General features: G+C 46.9%; 2 protein-coding genes across 2 annotated transcripts in view; both read right to left on the reverse strand.

Annotated features, from left to right (window-relative positions):
- Positions 1-19918, reverse strand: part of LOC143804196 (uncharacterized) — a 75887-nt gene that overhangs the window by 46245 nt on the left and 9724 nt on the right. The window contains exons 4-5 of the mRNA XM_077282055.1: positions 19748-19871; positions 19535-19632 (exon numbers count right to left, since the gene is read on the reverse strand). Coding sequence (XP_077138170.1) covers positions 19535-19632; positions 19748-19871 — 222 coding nt within the window. The remainder of the gene's footprint in view (positions 1-19534; positions 19633-19747; positions 19872-19918) is intronic.
- On the reverse strand, positions 9151-16624 carry LOC143804204 (uncharacterized). The gene is made up of 2 exons (XM_077282064.1): positions 16439-16624; positions 9151-10218 (listed from the first exon to the last, which is right to left on the reverse strand). The coding sequence occupies exons 1-2, from the start codon at positions 16542-16544 to the stop codon at positions 9344-9346; spliced, it is 981 nt and encodes a 326-aa protein (XP_077138179.1). The 5' UTR covers positions 16545-16624; the 3' UTR covers positions 9151-9343.

A 19918-nucleotide genomic window follows, 5' to 3' on the forward strand; every position in this document is an offset into this window, starting at 1 on the left:
GCTGATCCTCCTGCTCCTGTGCTGGTTGAGGGTGAATTGGAGTATGTGGTGGAAAAGATCTTGGACTCTCGTGTTTCCAGACGGAAACTTCAGTATCTGGTTAAGTGGAAGGGCTATGGTCAGGAGGATAATTCTTGGGTGACAGCATCTGATGTTCATGCTCCTGATTTGGTTCGTGCATTTCATAGTGCTCATCCAGATCGCCCTGGTGGTTCTGGTGAGGGTTCGGTGCCCCCTCCTTAAGGGGGGGGTACTGTTGTGAATTCTGTTTGTGGGCTCCCCCGGTGGTGTTTTATGGTAGTGCCACTTATTTGCCTTCTTCTATCCCTGATCACCTGTTGCCACCCATTAGGGGAGTTTCCTATTTAAGGCTGCTTGGCTGTTAGTCCTATGCCGGCCAACAATGTATCAGTAGCATTCTGTTGCATTCTCCTGCCTCAAGTTCCTGTTCAGCTAAGTTGAATTTTGTTTCTAGTTTATGCTATTTCTTGTCCAGCTTGCTGCAATGTGACTCTCTGTAGCTGGAAGCTCTTGTGGACTGAAATTGCCACTCCAGTGGCATGAGTTGTCACTGGAGTTTTAAAGTAATTTCAGGATGGTGTTTTTGAGTAGTGTTTTGAAGTTGACCGTGAAGTAACTCTTTCCTATCCTTCTGCTATCTAGAAAGCGGACCTCACTGTGCTAAATCTGCTGTTCATCCTACGTATGTCTTTTCCTCTTAACTCACCGTCAATATCTGTGGGGGGCTGCTATCTCCTTTTGGGGTTCATCTCTGGAGGTAAGGCAGGCCTGTATATTCCTCTGATAGGGGTAGTTAGATCTCCGGCTGGCGCGTGGTGTCTAGGGCATCGTAGGAACACTCCCCGGCTACTTCCAGTGTTGTGTCAGGTTCAGGTCACGGTCAACTTTAGTTTCCATCACCCGAGAGCTAGTCCGTTTTGTTATTTTTATTTCCCTGCCATTGGGGTAATCATGACACTCCTCCCTCTTATGTCCTAACACTGCTCTGAAAAATTATAATGAGACATTGAACAGTGCTCTGGATAAAGCTGCACCTCCTAGACATAGAACAACTCAGAACAGATGGCGACAACCCTGGCACACGCTGCAAACACATTTCCAACAGCGGTGCTCCAGGTGTGCCTAATCTCTGTGGAGAAATTCCAGTCTGGCTGAAGATTTCATCCATAATAGGTTTATGCTTAAAACAAAGAAACTATAGGAGAGAAGAAGCGCACATAGGGTCTTATCCGACAATTTAAGAATCTGTTGCTCAGAAAACTGCTCACCTGGTAACCCTTTGAAAGAGCATATAAGCGTCAGCTTCCACAGATCCACAGGTCAGGCATTGACCATATCAGGAAGTAAAGAGGGAAATTAGTGGATGTCATCCGCGCTGCTGAAATAATTGAAAATCCGGACATGTTGATACAAAGGAATTGTGGCTTAAATTCTTAAAGCATACAACACTGCCCTTCACCTCTCCAAACAACCCTGCTTCAGCACCCTCATCACCTCACTATCCAAGAATCCTAAACACCTCTTTGACACTTTTCATTCCCTCCTCAATCCAAGAGTGCAGGCCCCGACCACGGTCCTCAGCTATGACTATCTGGCCAATTATTTAAAAGAAAAAATTGACCATATCCTACAGGAAATTTTCTCCCAATCACCTAACATCATGCACTGTCCTCCCTCCCCCACTGCATCTGCCTCACGATCTGTCTTTAGATCAGTCACAGAAGAAGTGATCAGGCTCCTTTCATCTTGCCCTACTACTTGAACCAGTGACCCTATTCCTTCATATCTCCTCCAGCCCATTTCCCCGGCTATCACCACTCACCTAACTAAAATATTCAACCTCTATCTCTCTTCCGGTATCTTTCCCTCCTCATTTAAGCATGCCATCATACATCCATTACTTTAAAAACCATCCCTCGATCAAAACTGTGCCGCTAACTATAGACCTGTCTCTAATCTTCCCTTCATCTCTAAACTCCAAGAACGCCTGGTCCACTCCCGTCTTATCTGCTATCTCTCAAATAACTCTCTTCTCGACCCTCTAGAATCTGGTTTCCACTCTTTACACTATACTGAAACTGCCCTCGCTAAAGTCTCTAATGACCTACTAACAGCTAAATCTAATGGTCTCTGCTTCCTGCTGATTCTTTTGGATCTCTGCAGCAACTGACACTGTGGATCATCAGCTCCTCCTCACTATGCTCTGCTCTATTGGTGTCAAGGACACCGTTCCCTCCAGGTTCTCCTCCTACCTCTCTGACCGCTCATTCACTCTCTGATTGCTCTCTCTCCTTTCCTTTTCCCATTACTATTGGGGTTCCTCAGGGATCAGTCCTAGGCCCCCTCCTCTTCTCCTAGTATACTGCCCCTATTGCACAAACCAACAGTAGATTCTGTTTTCAGTATCAACTCTATGCTGATGACACCTAATTATACGCCCCATTGTACAAACCATCAGTAGATTCTGTTTTCAGTACCATCTCTGTGCTGATAACACCCAATTATCCACCTCTACACCTGACATCACCCCTGCACCCTGCATTATTACAAAACACCAGTGATTGTCTTACTATTAAAAAAGTGTTAAAAATGTGCCTTCACATCTGCGCCAAAATGCATCAAATAAAAGGCAAAACGCATACAAGAAACAATGCAAACATGTAATAACCGAAGAAGATTGTTATTACATCATGTGATGCCGTAGAAACAGTAGAAAAAGCACAGTATTTACAATACGTGTGAACACGGCCTCAGCGTTACATTTTTTATCACTTTTTTATGGGTTAAATAATGTTATCTCTGTGTTCTGCGGGTTGTTACGATTAGAGGGACACCAAATATGTCCATGTTATTTGCTGATTTGAGATATTTATTATTTTCCTCCTTTTTTTTTTTTTTTTGGTGGAGGGAGATTTTGTCTTTAAGGCATTCATTGAGCGTGAACAGTGACCTGGAAAATGGGATTCTGCACATGTAGCGCCCCCACTGCCGCAGGGCCGAGGGGTACCCGGTACCGGGCCTCTGAGTCTCTGTTCTGGGGTTGTCACGGTGGCTAGACCCGGTCCGTGACCCTGCTGAGGGGCGCCCAATAATAGGTATGGATGGTGATGATGTTATGGTGCGGTGCAGGTCGCAGTAAATAACGAGGACACCAGGTTGCAGTCTCTTTACCTCTTTACTGAAGGCTTCAGGATCCTCAATCCGGAATACGGTTAACCGGGCTGCGCAAGTCCGGCCGGTCCGATGGCACCTCCAGAGTTCCCTTTGCAGGTGGAAATCTGTGCCTACCTTCTAGCGCTTGTGTGTTGTGGTCCTCCCCTGCTGTGCTTACGGGATAGTCCTCACAACTGTTGTGTCTGTTTCTGAAGTTCCCTCACAACTCGATTATGATGTTCTGTTTCGTCCCCCAGATGATATGGCTAGGACGCACCCGTATGACGGGTAGGCTCGGAGGTCTTCCGGGACCCTAGAGTCGCCCCTCTCCAGATGTTGCCCCCTGTGTCTGCTTAGGTGATTTGAGTGAGACAGCCCGCCTATAACTGACTGTCCTGCCGTAGGTTTGAAGTTAGGCCTGGAGCTCAATACTTCCTCGGCGTTCCGGCCACCGGCTATGAGCCTCAGTAGGATGTTGCCTCGTCTTACAGCACGACTCCTACTGGTGATTCTCCTTGTTGCGTTGATCTCGTTTCTCACTCAGCACAATAAACCTCGCTTCTTGTCCTTTCTTGGGGTACCGCCGCGATGAAGTGCAGGCGCGGTCCCGTAACGTTCTTTCTGTTCGCTAGGCCTCTGTCAGGATCCCACCCCTGACAGGGACCCCTCTGAATCTTCCCCTGCAACACCCTCTGCCACAGGATGTTGCCTGGTTCCAACCCAGTCAGCTTCTGACTAACTTCCTATCTAACCCCCAGTTTTACCAGACTGTGAGGAGTGGCCTAATACATAGCACCCTTAGCTCCCCCTGGAGGCCCGACTGTGAAGTGTATTGGTGTCTGTGATACCTGGTCAGGTGAACTCCTTCAGTGCCATCAGACGTACCATAGCCCCCCTTAGCGGCGGAGCATCAGTACTGCAACGACCAGGACTCTGGGGCGCTGCACACATCATTCCAAAAAAATCAGAACTTTGTTGAAAAGAGAATAAAATTATTTGATCTATATTTTTTCTTCTGTTTTGTTGATAGCATTTTGGGACACATATGACGTTTCGATCATTTTTTTAAATGATATTTTGATGGTGATGGGCAACTAACAGAAAAAAAACCTACCAATTCGGGAAGGTTCTTTTACCTTTTTTTACGATCACCGTATGAGATAAATATTTTTACATGTTATTAATTTAGGCAATTACACAGGAGGTGATAACAATTATGTTAAAGGTTCATTATGTCTGTTTTCCTATGTAAATTGGAAGTGATTTAAAGTGAACCTGTCCTGGGATTCTTGCTGCCTGAGGTCCGTCCCTGACGGCTTCTCCCTAACCCACACATTTAGAGCACAGTCAGATGACCGTATAAACCGGACCGCCATGCACAGACTGGTCGGCGGGTCTACCAACCTGAGTGTGAAAGTTTCAGAAATTTCTATGGTGCTGTCACTCTCGGGTCGGGAGACCTGGCAGCCCGTCTTTACATTGCAGTTCAATCTCAGTCTGATATACAGTATACGGCTGTCTGAGTGCACCCTAAGGGAAGAGTCAGACGGCCGTATAACTCGGATGGGGATCACAACGCAATACTCAGACTGACCGGCGACTTTTCCGACCTGAGCGTAATAGTTGCATAGAAATACATGCTGTCACTCGAGTCGGGAAAGCGGTTGGCCAGTCCGAGCATTGAGTTGAGATCCCCATCCCATTGCGTTGCGATCCCCATCTGAGTAACACGGCCGTCTGACTTTTCCCTTAGGGTACTGTCACACAGTACCATTTTGATCGCTACGACGGTACGATTCGTGACGTTCTAGCGATATCGTTACGATATCGCAGTGTCTGACACGCAGCAGCGATCAGGGATCCTGCTGAGAATCGTACGTCGTAGCAGATCGTGTGGAACTTTCTTTCGTCGCTTGATCACCCGCTGACATCGCTGGATCGTTGTGTGTGACAGCGATCCAGCGATGTGTTCGCTTGTAACCAGGGTAAACATCGGGTAACTAAGCGCAGGGCCGCGCTTAGTAACCCGATGTTTACCGTGGTTACCAGCGTAAACGTAAAAAAACAAACAGTACATACTTACATTCCGGTGTCTGTCCCCGGCGTCTCAGCTTCTCTGCACTGTGTGAGCGCCTGCCGGCCGGAAAGCGAGCACAGCGGTGACGTCTGACGTCACCGCTGTGCTTGCCGGCTATGGCGCTTACACAGTGGAGAGAAGCAGAACGCCGGGGAACAGACACCGGAATGTAAGTATGCACTGTTTGTTTTTTTTACGTTTACGCTGGTAACCACGGTAAACATCGGGTTACTAAGCGCGGCCCTGCGCTTAGTTACCCGATGTTTACCCTGGTTACCGGGGACTTCGGCATCGCTCCAGCGCCGTGATTGCAACGTGTGACCGCAGTCTACGACGCTGGAGCGATACTTATACGATCGCTGCGACGTCACGGATCGTGCCGTCGTAGCGATCAAAATGGTACTGTGTGACAGTACCCTTAGACTGACAGATCTCTAGATGTGCACGCAGATTAGAAGAAGCTGATCAGTCTAGGCGAGCGGGGCAGGGAGAAGTCACCGAGGACCTGCCTCTTGTACTATCATCCGCGATACTTGAGGCCTTATTGATCAAGGTGATTTCACAGGAATTCTGGAGTAAAAACACCTTGAAATGATGCAAAAAAAATTTCAGTTGGCCAAATGTATTATTGCTTTTGTCATTTTTACGCCATCTTTTAGAAAAGTGTGTGGAGCTGGGGCGTAATTCACAGTCAAGTGGTTAGTAACTAAGGTGGTATAAATCACTATGTGCTTTAGTCCCTGACTGGAGTAACCCTTCTGGATGTGGCGCACGGCAGTTGAAGAATGCACCAAATTCATGAAGAGACACAGCGTCTCGATTAATTTGGCGCATCTTTCAGTAGCGCACAGTTCATCAAGGCTAGTCTCGATGAATAAGACCCATTGTCCCCGGACGGCTTTTCAACACATTCTTTCTCTGAAACGCCGCCACATTTCACAGTACAACATACACAGCTGCAGTAATTGTGCCAGACTCCGATTCTTGCTGTCCATGTTTTGGGGTTTTTTATCACTTGGTCATCTGTACAATGTACTTGTAAAATTACTGGTCTCCTATGAAGTCTATATAAAGAAGACTATGAAAGACATGGAGGCTTTCAAGGATGCGATTGGCTTGCCAAAGGTCAAAATAATGAACTCCTCTGTCCCTCAACCTCCCCGAGTCCGGCACAGTGTCTCCACAACTGCATCGGTCTTTGTTGACCGGCTGCAGCTCTCTCAGCCAATCATTGTGCAAAGCGGCTCTTCAAGTGAAGACTCCATGAGATACCGAGCTCTGTGATTGGCTGCAGCGGTCATGTGCCGTTAAGATGTAACTGAAGCCTCTCAACAAAGACCCGAGCAGTGGCGGAAAGGTGAATAATACTGATGTTATTATTTTTGGTGAGTGAAAGTCTATGGGCTATAACTTTTATTTTTTCATCAAAGCAGCGCATTTTATTTTTTTCGCGGGGTGAGCTGTGGTTTTTAGTGGTAGCATTATGGTGTATATATTACTTTTTGACCACTTTTCATTGCATTTTTTTTAGACGAGAGATGACGAAGATGATTTTTTTTTTTAAACAATATTCACCAGACAGTATAAATACTTTGATATTTTTAAAGAAGGCAGGCTCCAGGAGAGACATAGTCCGAGTTGGGCCCCTTTTTGCTTTTGGTTTTATCTCCTCGCTTTCCAACAGCTTTATCTTTATTTTTTCGGCTGATTGAGTTGTATCGGGGCTTGTGTTGAAGACACCGGATTGGGGTCCATACGACTTTCTGGTCTCTTTTTATGGAAGACTACGTTCTCACTGACGTCACACAGAGCTGTTGAACTGTTTTTGAGTTTTTCAAGCAGAAAATCTTCAGAAAATGTTCCATTTTCTAATACAAATGGACCACTGAACCGACTACATGACCTGGATCCAGTTGTACGTGGTCAGTCTAGTCAACTAAAGCCCATGCCACATGACGGTGGATAAGTGTCCAAGTCCATTGTAAGACGTTCCAATCTGTCATCGAATTTTTACAATCATACTACAATTTCACCACAGTTAATAATAATAATAATAAATAATAATAATCTTTATTTTTATATAGCGCTAACATATTCCGCAGCGCTTTACAGTTTGCACACATTATCATCACCGTCCCCGTTGGGGCTCACAATCTAGATTCCCTATCAGTATGTCTTTGGAATGTGGGAGGAAACCGGAGTACCCGGAGGAAACCCACACAAACACGGGGAGAACATACAAACTCCTTGCAGATGTTGTCCTTGGTGGGGTTTGAACCCAGGACTCCAGCGCTGCAAGGCTGCACTGCTAACCACTGAGCCACCGTGCTGCCCGTTGTGACCGTGCTGACAGTTGTAAGGAAACTTCCATTATTAATAATTTATTCAAAGAACCTGAGCACAAGATACACATAAACTAGAAACATATCAGACAATGGTGACTTATTACTTTACAAATACCCAATATAATAAGGGAAGACTCTCAATGCAAAAAAATGGAACCAGCATCAGGGACACACAAATACTTTAGCATGGGATCACATGATATAACAATGATCCTGTGACCAACCAGCGCTGGCTTCACACTCTCCTTCCTACAGACAAATGAAGACATCCTGGGAAAGTGAGAATGCAAACTTCCTCTGGATGTGTGACTGGTCAGAAAGAGGAGATATTGAAGCTGGGGCTGACTGGCTGCAGGGATCGCATCTCATAACAATGTCATGCGAACCCCGGGAGACCAGTACAGACACTGCTGGAATGGGGTCGACACCAAAGAGGAGTATTATTTTGTTGAGGAAATCATGAATATTGAGAAGGGTTGTCCAAGTACTGAACAACCCCTTTAAGCTGAATACGTTGAACATTTAGTGTCAGTCATTTAAAGAGTCCTTGTCACCTGGTCAAAAGTGGACCGATCTTGTTCTTATTTTATTTCTGTTGCTCTCGTGAGTAATCCCTTTTGCGTTTTTTTAAAGGGGTTGTCCACTACTCAGACAACCTCCTCCCTTTGTTTTCCTCCAGTAAAATAATAACATTTAGACTCACCACTAGTGCCATTCCGGAAGTGTCAGCACTGGCTCTCCCTGGGCTAACGTGATATTATTATGTCATGCAATCCCGGCAGCCCACCAGCGTCCGCTTCACTCTCCTCTCTGTTGGACAAATCCAGACATCTGGAGAAAATGAGAGCTGCAGCTGCTCTCTTACTTCCTCCGAATGTCAATTACGTCCGTAGGAGGGGAGAGTAAAGCCACCACGGATTTGCTACAGGGATCGCGTGACATAACAATGTCACGCTAGCCCTGGGAGAGCCAGTGCTGACACTGCCGGAATGGCACTAGAGGTGAGTATAAATGTTATTATTTTACTGGAGGAAAACATAGAGATTAAAAAGGGTTGTCCAAGTATTTTCTGAGTAGTGGACAACCACTTTAAATCATCCATCTAGTTCCTGAGATATGGGCCGATTTATGGTCTTCACCTCAGGGACGGGCAGACTGGTAATTATACAGAGCATCCTAAAGGCACAGCCAGAGAATCTTGTGAGTCATCATCCTTGTAAAAACCGGCACTAAATAAAAAGGCCCATATCACTAAAACTGTATGGCGGCAAAAACAAACAAACAGAATACTGAAGGGAGCAGTATTGAACTAGTGACAGGTCCTCTCTAGTGATGAGCGAGTATACTCGTTGTTCGGGTCTCCGAGTATTTGTAACTGCTCGGAGATTTAGTTTTTATTGCTGCAGCTGAATGATTTACAGCTACTAGCCAGGCTGATTACATGTGGGGGTTGCCTGGTTGCTAGGGAATCCCCACATGTAATGAAGCTGGCTAATAGCTGTAAATCATTCAGCTGCGGCGATGAAAACTAAATCTCCGAACACTAAAAATACTCGGAGACCACCCGAGCAACGAGTATACTCGCTCATCACTAGTCCTCTTTACACATTCAGGAAATCACGATGTCCAACCAAAAAAATGGGAAATTAACTCCTTTTATAGCACTAATGTCTCACTATAGTAGATCCTACAATAAAGCTCCACACCTAAAACGTTTCCTACAATTTGAACAATGAGATGGTTTCTACTATTTATGAGTTCGCTGATGTCTAACAAGATCTGATCTGTAGACAAAAGATTTATCACATTCTGAACAGGAAAATGGCTTCTCCCCTGTGTGAGTCCGTTGATGTCTTACAAGATCTGATTTGTGGGCAAAACTTTTCCTACATTCTGAACATGAGAATGGTTTCTCCCCTGTGTGACTCCTCAGATGTCTAACGAGACAAAATCTATGGACAAAACGTTTCCCACATTCTGAACATGAATATGGCTTCTCCTCTCTGTGAGATCTCTGATGATGTTTAGCAAGAGCAGATTTCTGGCCAAAACATTTCCCACATTCCGTACACTGAAATGGTTTCTCTCCTGTGTGGATTCTTAGATGGTCCACAAGATGTGATTTGTAACTAAAATCCTTCCCACATTCAGGACATAAGAATGGCTTCTCCCCTGTGTGCATTCTCTTATGTGTAACAAGACTCGATTTCTGCCTAAAACGTTCCCCGCATTCTGAACATGAGAATGGTTTGTTCCTTGTATGAGTTCTTAAATGTTGCCTAAGATGTGGATTCTGACTAAAACACTTCCCGCATTCCGAACACGAAAATGGCCTTTCGTCCTTGTGAATTCTCGCATGCAAAGAGAGCTTAGATTTCTTTTTAAAATGTTTTTCACATGTAAATATTTTCCCCTGTCTACGTCCATTTCTTTGTTTGCCAATCAGTAATTGATTAGATGGAAGTCTCTTGTGATCCGCGGTACTGGTGGGCAGATCTCCGCTGTGGAAGACTGCGGGCACATTCGAAGTTACTGATTTATCTTGCGTGGTCTTGTTGTCCTCTACTTCATTACAAGGAGATAAATGGTGATGTCCATTGGAGGCTTTAGCCAAGTTGTCACCTAAAAAGTAAAAGAAAATCTTATTTTTCCAAACAAAATACTTTTTTTTACTGGGGCTGCGTGAATTGCAATCAGTTCTGTTTACCAAAAGTCCAAACCAGGTTTTGCCATTTGCCATTGTGTCCTAGCCGTCCAATGCATTACACTAGGGGTATATTTTTTTTTATATAACATTTTCTGGCCAGTATATGTGGAGCGCCCCCACACCGCCGCAGGGCCGAGGGGTACCCGGAGCCGGGCCTCTGGGTCTCAGTCCTGGGGTTGTCACGGTGGCTAGACCCGGTCCGTGGCCCTGTCTGTCAGTGGGGGACGTCCGGTGCAATAAGTGGTGGTGTAGCGGTGCAGTTGTGGGGTGCAGGTCGCGGTAAATAACGAGGACACCAGGTTGCAGTCTCTTTACCTCTTTACTGAAGATCTCTGAGTCCTCAGTCCAGAATACGGTTTACCAGGCTGCGCAAGTCCGGCCGGTCCAATGGCACCTCCAGAGTTCTCTTCACAGGTGGAAATCTGTGCCTTCCTGCTTGCGCTATGTGTTGTGGTCCTTCCCTGCTGTGCTTACGGAAAGTCCCCACAACTGTTGTGTCTGTTTCTTAAGTTCCCTCACAACTCGACTAGATGATGTTCTGCTAATCCTCCGTCCCTCCCTGAGGTTCGGGTAGGAACGGCACCCGTTTGATGGGTAGGCTCGGAGCTCTTCCGGGACCCTAGAGACGCCCCTCTCCACAAGTTGCCCCCCAAGACTTCATAGGTGATTTGAGTTAGACAGCCCGCCTGAGACTGACTGTCCTGCCGCTGTTTAGAGTATTGCTTGAAGCTGTATGTTATAATACTCTCTCGGCGTTCCGGCCACCGGTTGTGCGCCTCAGTAGGATGTTGCCTCGGTCTTACAGCACGACTCCTACTGGTATTCTCCTATTGCTATTATCTCGTTTCTCACTCAGCACAATCTATCTCGCTTCTGATCCCTCCTTGGGCACCGCCGCTATCCTGAGCAGGCACGGTCCCGTTACGTTCGTTCAAGTTGCCAAGCCTCTGTCAGGATCCCACCCCTGACAGAGACCCTACTGTATCTTCCCCCACAACACCCTCTGCCACAAGGTGTTGCCTGGTTCCAACCCAGTCAGCTTCTGACTAACTTCCTGCCTGACCCCCAGTTTACCCACTATGGTGGGGAGTGGCCTAGTGAATAGAACCCTTAGCTCCCCCCGGAGGCCCGGCTGTGAAATGTATTGGTGTCTGTGATACCTGATCAGATGAACTCCTTCAGTGCCATCAGACGTACCATAGCTCCCCATAGTGGCGGAGCCACAGTACTGCAACGACCAGGACTCTGGGGCGCTGCACTCCCCCCTGGTTAAACACAGTACTCCGGGACTGGGAAGAAAACAACAATACAAGTTAGCAAAAAGACATACAATTTTGTTGAGTGCAATAACAGTAAGTATACTTGAACAGGCTTCCCTTTATGGGAGGTAAGGACACTTGAACATTACAAACATGGTTAAATATCATAGCAACATGCTATAAACAACTCTTCTTACCCAACCGGGTATTCTACTTAGTGCAACATTGTTGAACAATAATTTAACTTTGCCTTTAAGGACTTACACTCGGAATCCACTAAAGACCTTCTTATAATCACATTATAAGGCAGTTTTTTAACTTTTTCATTCTCCTACTTTAAATCTGCAGGACCGCCTGTCCTATCGGCACCAGACCTACTGCCTCTCCTTTCTTACAGGACCGCTCCTTTCAGCCCGAGCCTTCTGTCTCTCAACTACTATACACAGTATAGAACATAACATTACTTTCAATTGAAGGGCACTGAGCCATCTCTGTATGGCTCCTATGAGGACTCAGGGTTTACCTTCTATCCTCATTACCTATCAACATTATTAAACATTTTCTATTAAACATTAAGCCTTCTCATTATCTTTCTCTTTCCCATGCATGCTGGACACCATGTCTACCTCTACGGGCCCACTGCATCTTTCTGCTATTTTTCATTCTTTTCTTTTCAGGGAACATCATCAGCATTTTCTCACAATTAACCAGTTAAATACATATAACTTACTCATGTAAACATTATTATCACTTTCTTTTCGGTCAAGACATTAATTAAAGCAATACCATTCTTTAGATGCACAAGGGAACATCCCCTTTAAGAGGGGACCAAATCTTTATGAGGTAGCATATCTTCTTAAGCTACCAGTCCATACTCAGCAAAGGTTCCAGTGTGGTATCTTCACAAAGAGTCCTTTTTGGAGTAAAACCAGTAGGGAGCGCCTTTAATAAGGTGCAAACTATATACAAGAAGTTTGTATCATGCACTGTTCATGATTGCGGCAGTTTTTAAAAACTCGTGCAAAAAACTCAGAAAAAATAAACAAAACAACAACAGGGATCCCGGGTCAACAAAGGGATCCATAAAGAATTAACCCTGGACGGGTTTAGCAGCAAACAGTAAACAAACAGTTAAAGGAAGAACTATTTACATTGTCAAAGCATTTATGCTTACTCATTTGGCGCAGCAGGTGGTTTCCTTCCGGGCCTCACCAGGCCAACGGGCCGCGCTGCCTCACCAGGAAGTGGTTCTGGTCCCAGCAACGACAAGATCCCTCGCCGTGATGCTCTTCTCACCGAGGATCCTGCACGCCCCCAAGGCACATGGTGGGTCCGGGTTCTCTGCTGTTCTGCCGGGTCAGGCTCTTTGGCCTTTTCGGCGGGAGGTTCATCGTCGGATGTTTCAGAGGCATCCTGGAGCGCAACACATCGCTGGACGCCCCGCGCCATCCAGACAGCTTCGCCTGTTGCTCTCTTCCACCGGGTGTAAGTCACGGCATCACCGGGCTCTAGGTCGCGAGCAAACCTTCCTCCGCAGTGCTCAACCTCCTTCCGGTCCACGTGGACTTGTAGCGGCTCCCCGATCTCCTGTATAACCCCTCGTCCATATCGGGGGTTGAAGGAGACCACTACACCCCAGTAAGACGATGGGACTTCCACGATGGTGGTCAAATCAACCTGGGCTGCCGGTTGTGGTCGGTTTCACCATGCAGTCATCAAGCGCCGCAGGTGCTCGGCCTCTGGCACAATCTTCAGGCCTGGTGTCTGCAGCGCACCTTCAGCCGCGGCCGGATCGGGAGGGGCAGGGGACACCGGAGTCAATCGGGCCTCCGTGGGTTGGCCCAGCCGAGCGAGCACGCGGGCCTCGGCCTCCACGCGGCGCGCTAGCTGGCGGGCCTCGGCTGCAGCCACACACTCCTCTGATGGTGGCAAGGGGGGTCGGCCCATCGGTAGCTCCGTAGGGGTCAGTCCCCGTAACACTGACGCATCTGGGGCTGTGTCGGGTGGTGCAGCCTCAGGCTGGATCGGGTCAGCCCCACGCGGTGTTCTCGGTGTCGCCATTTTTCCTCCTTCCTCGGTGTCCTCTTCCCGCGGTCTTTTTCGTGGGCGGCCCCGTCTCCATGGTCTCCACCCTCCAAACAGGATCAGGAGGCGGACCTCGGCTGTTGACGGACACGTCCTCAGGACACAGAAATATTTAGACTGGGCGGCCATTGTGGTTCGCGCTCTCCAGCTTACCTACGCCCACTCCACGCCCCTCTTCTCTTCCTGCGCTCTCCTCAGCGCTGTAATGGTGGCGGATTTTGGCGGAAAATGGCGCAGCACAGTTCTTGCAATAAAGTACAGTCCAAGCACAACAAATCACAGTTCCAAGGCACACATGACCCGATTCTTCAGGCTTAAGTAGATCCTGTTCGTGACGCCAAAATGGAGCGCCCCCACACCGCCGCAGGGCCGAGGGGTACCCGGAGCCGGGCCTCTGGGTCTCAGTCCTGGGGTTGTCACGGTGGCTAGACCCGGTCCGTGGCCCTGTCTGTCAGTGGGGGACGTCCGGTGCAATAAGTGGTGGTGTAGCGGTGCAGTTGTGGGGTGCAGGTCACGGTAAATAACGAGGACACCAGGTTGCAGTCTCTTTACCTCTTTACTGAAGATCTCTGAGTCCTCAGTCCAGAATACGGTTTACCAGGCTGCGCAAGTCCGGCCGGTCCAATGGCACCTCCAGAGTTCTCTTCACAGGTGGAAATCTGTGCCTTCCTGCTTGCGCTATGTGTTGTGGTCCTTCCCTGCTGTGCTTACGGAAAGTCCCCACAACTGTTGTGTCTGTTTCTTAAGTTCCCTCACAACTCGACTAGATGATGTTCTGCTAATCCTCCGTCCCTCCCTGAGGTTCGGGTAGGAACGGCACCCGTTTGACGGGTAGGCTCGGAGCTCTTCCGGGACCCTAGAGACGCCCCTCTCCACAAGTTGCCCCCCAAGACTGCATAGGTGATTTGAGTTAGACAGCCCGCCTGAGACTGACTGTCCTGCCGCTGTTTAGAGTATTGCTTGAAGCTGTATGTTATAATACTCTCTCGGCGTTCCGGCCACCGGTTGTGTGCCTCAGTAGGATGTTGCCTCGGTCTTACAGCACGACTCCTACTGGTATTCTCCTATTGCTATGATCTCGTTTCTCACTCAGCACAATCTATCTCGCTTCTGATCCCTCCTTGGGCACCGCCGCTATCCTGAGCAGGCACGGTCCCGTTACGTTCGTTCAAGTTGCCAAGCCTCTGTCAGGATCCCACCCCTGACAGAGACCCTACTGTATCTTCCCCCACAACACCCTCTGCCACAAGGTGTTGCCTGGTTCCAACCCAGTCAGCTTCTAACTAACTTCCTGCCTGACCCCCAGTTTACCCACTATGGTGGGGAGTGGCCTAATGAATAGAACCCTTAGCTCCCCCCGGAGGCCCGGCTGTGAAATGTATTGGTGTCTGTGATACCTGATCAGATGAACTCCTTCAGTGCCATCAGACGTACCATAGCTCCCCATAGTGGCGGAGCCACAGTACTGCAACGACCAGGACTCTGGGGCGCTGCACTTGTACGATACTTGCTTCTAAACACCAGTACATACCACAGCGCTTTGCAGACATCTTCATCACTGTCCCCTTTGGGGCTCACAATCTAAGTTCCCTATCAGTCTTTGGAGTGTGGGAGGAAACCGGAGAATCCGGAGGAAACCCATGCAAACACGGAGAGAACATACAGATGTAGATGCAGATGTTGTCCATGGTGGGATTTCAACTCAGAACCCCTGTGCTGCATGTGACTTGTATCCTGCATTTTCACCAGTTTTCCCCTCTGCAGGCTCCACTCTTCAGTTGTATCTGAGCTAGTAGGTGGTGACTAGTTGCTAAAATGTCTCCTATACACAGAACACACAGATATAAGGGAATCATTCCCTTTTTAGCATCCAGAGACAAGTGGTGGCAGCATGGATGACTGTAAGTAGCAGTACTGACCAGTGTAGATGTGAATCCAGCACTAGAGTGATGTAAAAGACTTATTAGAAAGCTCAGCACAATCTTTCTGTGTCTCTTTGCTCCTCCCCTTCACCTTTCCATAGAGTATAATTTTATTAGTCAAATCACACCTCACTGTGCTGGCAGTCTGTCTCATTTTAGCAAGGCAGATTTCAGAAGGTTTTTTTTTTTTTTCAAACTTTATGGTGACATTACATGTCTCTGTCCGTGGGTGCCTAGCAATGCTAAAAATATCTACCATGGACATACTTAGTACAAACTACTCAGTTTACCAAATCCCAAGGGTCACCTTGTTTTTCACTCTTTTAACCCCTGTACAGCGATCTCCACTATCACAGGGGCCTCTTGGGATGGGTCCACAGAGTCAGCTACTGGCAGGTGGTGCAGGCTGGCAGGGGTAGTCGGGTAGCCGGGTCAGAACCAGGAGAAAAGTACAGTACAAAATCAACAAGCAAAAGAATGGTCAGGAAATGGGCCGAGGTCATACAACAGGGATACACAAAACGAGAGGCAAGAGCTGAGACCACAGGACTGAACCACAGTTGATAAAACTATATCTGGCAGCTTCCAGCAGTAAGCTGGGAGCTCCAGAAGGGTGCAGTGCTTTCCAGGGTCTCGAGGCAGGGAGCTGATCACTCCAGCTGGACAGCACTCACACCCATATTGTCAGACTTGGCCGCACTTACAGTATTTGCTCTATATATTGCCTATGACGGCACTGGAGACAGCGAAGTGCAGCACTCGTCATTGACAATAATTAACAGCAATAATAATATTTGTAAATAATTTTTTTCCAAATTTCCCGTACATAAAAAAATTACAGTCAAATAGGATTTCTGAAAAGCTCTTACCGGCCACTGACACTGTTGCAAGTTTTTTTAGTCCATTCATCAATCCAACGTAACTTTCCTGCAAGAATCCAACATTGCAGACATCATAAAAAGGATAAAGAATCATAGTTTATCTTACAGCCACTTCAAAAACCAAACCTAGAAAGCAAGAACTAAATTTCCTAAAAGATTACGGATCTGCTCAAGTGTTTGTCAGGACACGTAGAGCATCGCAGCTATGATAGAAAGGTGACAGGACACAGAGCATCGCAGCTATGGTAGAAAGGTGTCAGGACACGCAGAGCATCGCAGCTGTGATAGAAAGGTGTCAGGACATGCAGAACATTGCAGCTATGATAGAAAGTTGTCAGGACACGCAGAGCATCACAGCTATGATAGAAAGGAGTCAGGACACGCAGAGCATCGCAGCTATGATAGAAAGGTGTCATGACATGCAGAGCATCACAGCTATGATAGAAAGGTGTCAGGACACGTAGAGCATCGCAGCTATGATAGAAAGGTGACAGGACACAGAGCATCGCAGCTATGATAGAAAGGTGTCAGGACACGCAGAGCATCGCAGCTGTGATAGAAAGGTGACAGGACACAGAGCATCGCAGCTATGATAGAAAGGTGTCAGGACACGCAGAGCATCGCAGCTATGATAGAAAGTTGTCAGGACACGCAGAGCATCACAGCTATGATAGAAAGGTGTCAGGACACGCAGAGCATCGCAGCTATGATAGAAAGGTGACAGGACACAGAGCATCGCAGCTATGATAGAAAGGTGTCAGGACACGCAGAGCATCGCAGCTATGATAGAAAGGTTACAGGACATGCAGAGCATCGCAGCTATGATAGAAAGGTGTCAGGACACGCAGAGCATCGCAACTATGATACAAAAGTGTCAGGACACACAGAGCATCACAGCTATGATAGAAAGGAGTCAGGACATGCAGAGCATCACAGCTATGATAGAAAAGTATCAGGACTCACAGAGCATCACAGCTATGATAGAAAGGAGTCAGAACATGCAGAGTATTGCAGCTATGATAGAAAGATGTCAGGATATGCAGAGCATCGCAGCTACGAGAGAAAATGGTCAGGAAATGCAGAGCATCACAGCCATGATAGAAAGGCTTCAGGACATTGGGAGCAGCATAGTTTGTGGGGTAACGAGCTGCGTAGCCACAGAAATCTTAGCCCTTGGCATTTATATATATATGGCATGTACCATCTACAGAAACATGACCGAGATATTTCTTAAAGGGAATCTTTTAGCAGGTTTTGCTATGTTATCTGAGAGCAGTGCAGTGCATTGGCTGAAAGCCTGATTCCAGCGATGTGTAACTTACTGAGCTTCTTGTTGCAGTTTTGCTAGAATCCTTATGTTCTCTGCTGTAGCACTGATCAGAATGCTGAGTTGTGTATAACCCTACCCACATCACTGATTGTCAACTGCCTGTGTGGACTGCACTGGTCGCATGAGATGTAGTCCTGCAGTGATTATCTTCTGATGATAAAACACTTATTGTATTGAAACTACAGCTCCCAGCCTAATAAGTGACACATCTCTGGAATCAGGCTCTTGTGTCGTAACATTATGCTGCTCTCAGACTAAATAGCAAACACCTGCTGACAGATTCCCTTTAATACCATGTGACCTGTTTCATTACAAAAATGATTGAGGAACGTGATGAGTTTAAGGTGAATCAACCCTCCTAAACTGAGACCTTGATATCTGCAATCTGATTGCAGGTTAGGTTTTTCTTATGTTGCAAATGAGCTGTTAAGATCTCTGGGAGGGACATAGATCTTTCCGAGAGTCTGCCTCCAGAGCTTATTTTAAAGAAATACAGTATTTCATATTGAACTGGACACATGATGTAATAATCGCTAAAGAATGTGTTGTTTTTTTTATTCAGTCTGACCTTTGCAGAGACATTAGTAATCAAAGTATTGGCACTTAATGAGTTAACTTTTTTTTTTTTTTTTCAAGTCAGTGTGGGTGTTATTACTTACGTTTCACTGGGGGCTTGTACTTCTGCCACCTGTAGTAGTTGTCCAATCATAAGGAGGCAGCGACATACTAGCGGGAGAACGCGCCCCCACCGCAGCATAGGTTTCCCTGTGTGCTCCACCTTAATTACCATGCTCCGCCCCTCTCCTTGTGATGATTGACAGCCCTCCAAGCAGCACTGCCCGTAATAGTCAGCCCTGCACACTAACAGTGGAAGAGCCGAGAGCTCAGTGAATGGCAGTGCGTGCGGGAGCCCTCTGACCTCCATGTGTCCACGGCAGCCAGCTCTGTCCAACACATGTCAGACACTGGGCATAGCTGTCCGGGACTGGAGTAAAAATGACAAAGTCACAATTTCAAGTTCCGGAAATGTTTAGTTTAGCATTTCATGCAAGTTTACCCCAAATAACTGGAGAAAACTGCCAGTTTTAGGTCTGATGTATTTTTTTTTTTATAAATGTCTACCCTAAGTTCCAAGTATTCTACAAACTGATGATCTGTATCCTTGACCGTACATAGACGACGTGTCTAGAGGCTGAGCGTCCACAAGTGACTGGAATCGCGTCGTGTTACATCATATTGTGCTCAGCCAACATTTCCTTCTGTATCTGAAGGGTCTGATTATTTCATCCTACTTATCACATTTGTAGAAATAGAAAAATATCCAGAAGATTCAAGATGCAATAAGGATTACATTCCGGAATACGTATGCGAGATTTGCACATTTTCTCTGCCCGTGTACACTGGTGCGACTTTTTAATTCTTCAATAAAGACTTCTGAATTTTATTTCAACACGCCGGATATTTTTCTATTTCTACAAATGCTTTCCTAACTGCGGCACTGCAGGTTTCCTTGTGTGGTATCCATGGAGAAGGTGAGAAGATATTTTTCCCTCTTTTTAACTTATGACATTTGTCTGATTGATTTTGTTGTCTCCACTCATTTCTGTAAAAAAGTAAAAAACGCTGAGGGTTCTACCTTATACAATGCAAATTGTGAAGCGTTACACCAGGGGAACACAGCGCGGCGGCCAGAGGAGTTTTCTAGAAAATTTAATTACATGAATCTATAGAGGATTTGTAGGTATCTCATCTACCTGATGATCCCGGGGGACATCTTCCTCCTTCTCTGGCCGATCCTGGGAATATAGAGGACTGGGACTTCTCTCTGGGGGATTTCTCGGACTGGATCCATCTATAGGAAATAACCGCAGTGACTGAATACATTGTCTACATGTGATGAGCAGATGATGGGGAATCTAGACGACTCTCAGACCTGTTCTCTACAACCCAGGAAGGTCTCCTCTTACCCGGAGATGTGATGGACCGGTGATCCTCCATCATGGCGTCCTTGTACAGATCCTTGTGTCCTTCTATATACTCCCACTCCTCCAAGGAGAAATAGACGGTGACGTCCTGACACCTTACAGGAACCTGACACACACAATGACCCGCCGTTAGCAGACCCCTCCCCCAGCGTT

The sequence above is a fragment of the Ranitomeya variabilis genome, chromosome 2, assembly GCF_051348905.1.
Source record: "Ranitomeya variabilis isolate aRanVar5 chromosome 2, aRanVar5.hap1, whole genome shotgun sequence".
Taxonomy (NCBI): Eukaryota; Metazoa; Chordata; class Amphibia; order Anura; family Dendrobatidae; genus Ranitomeya; species Ranitomeya variabilis.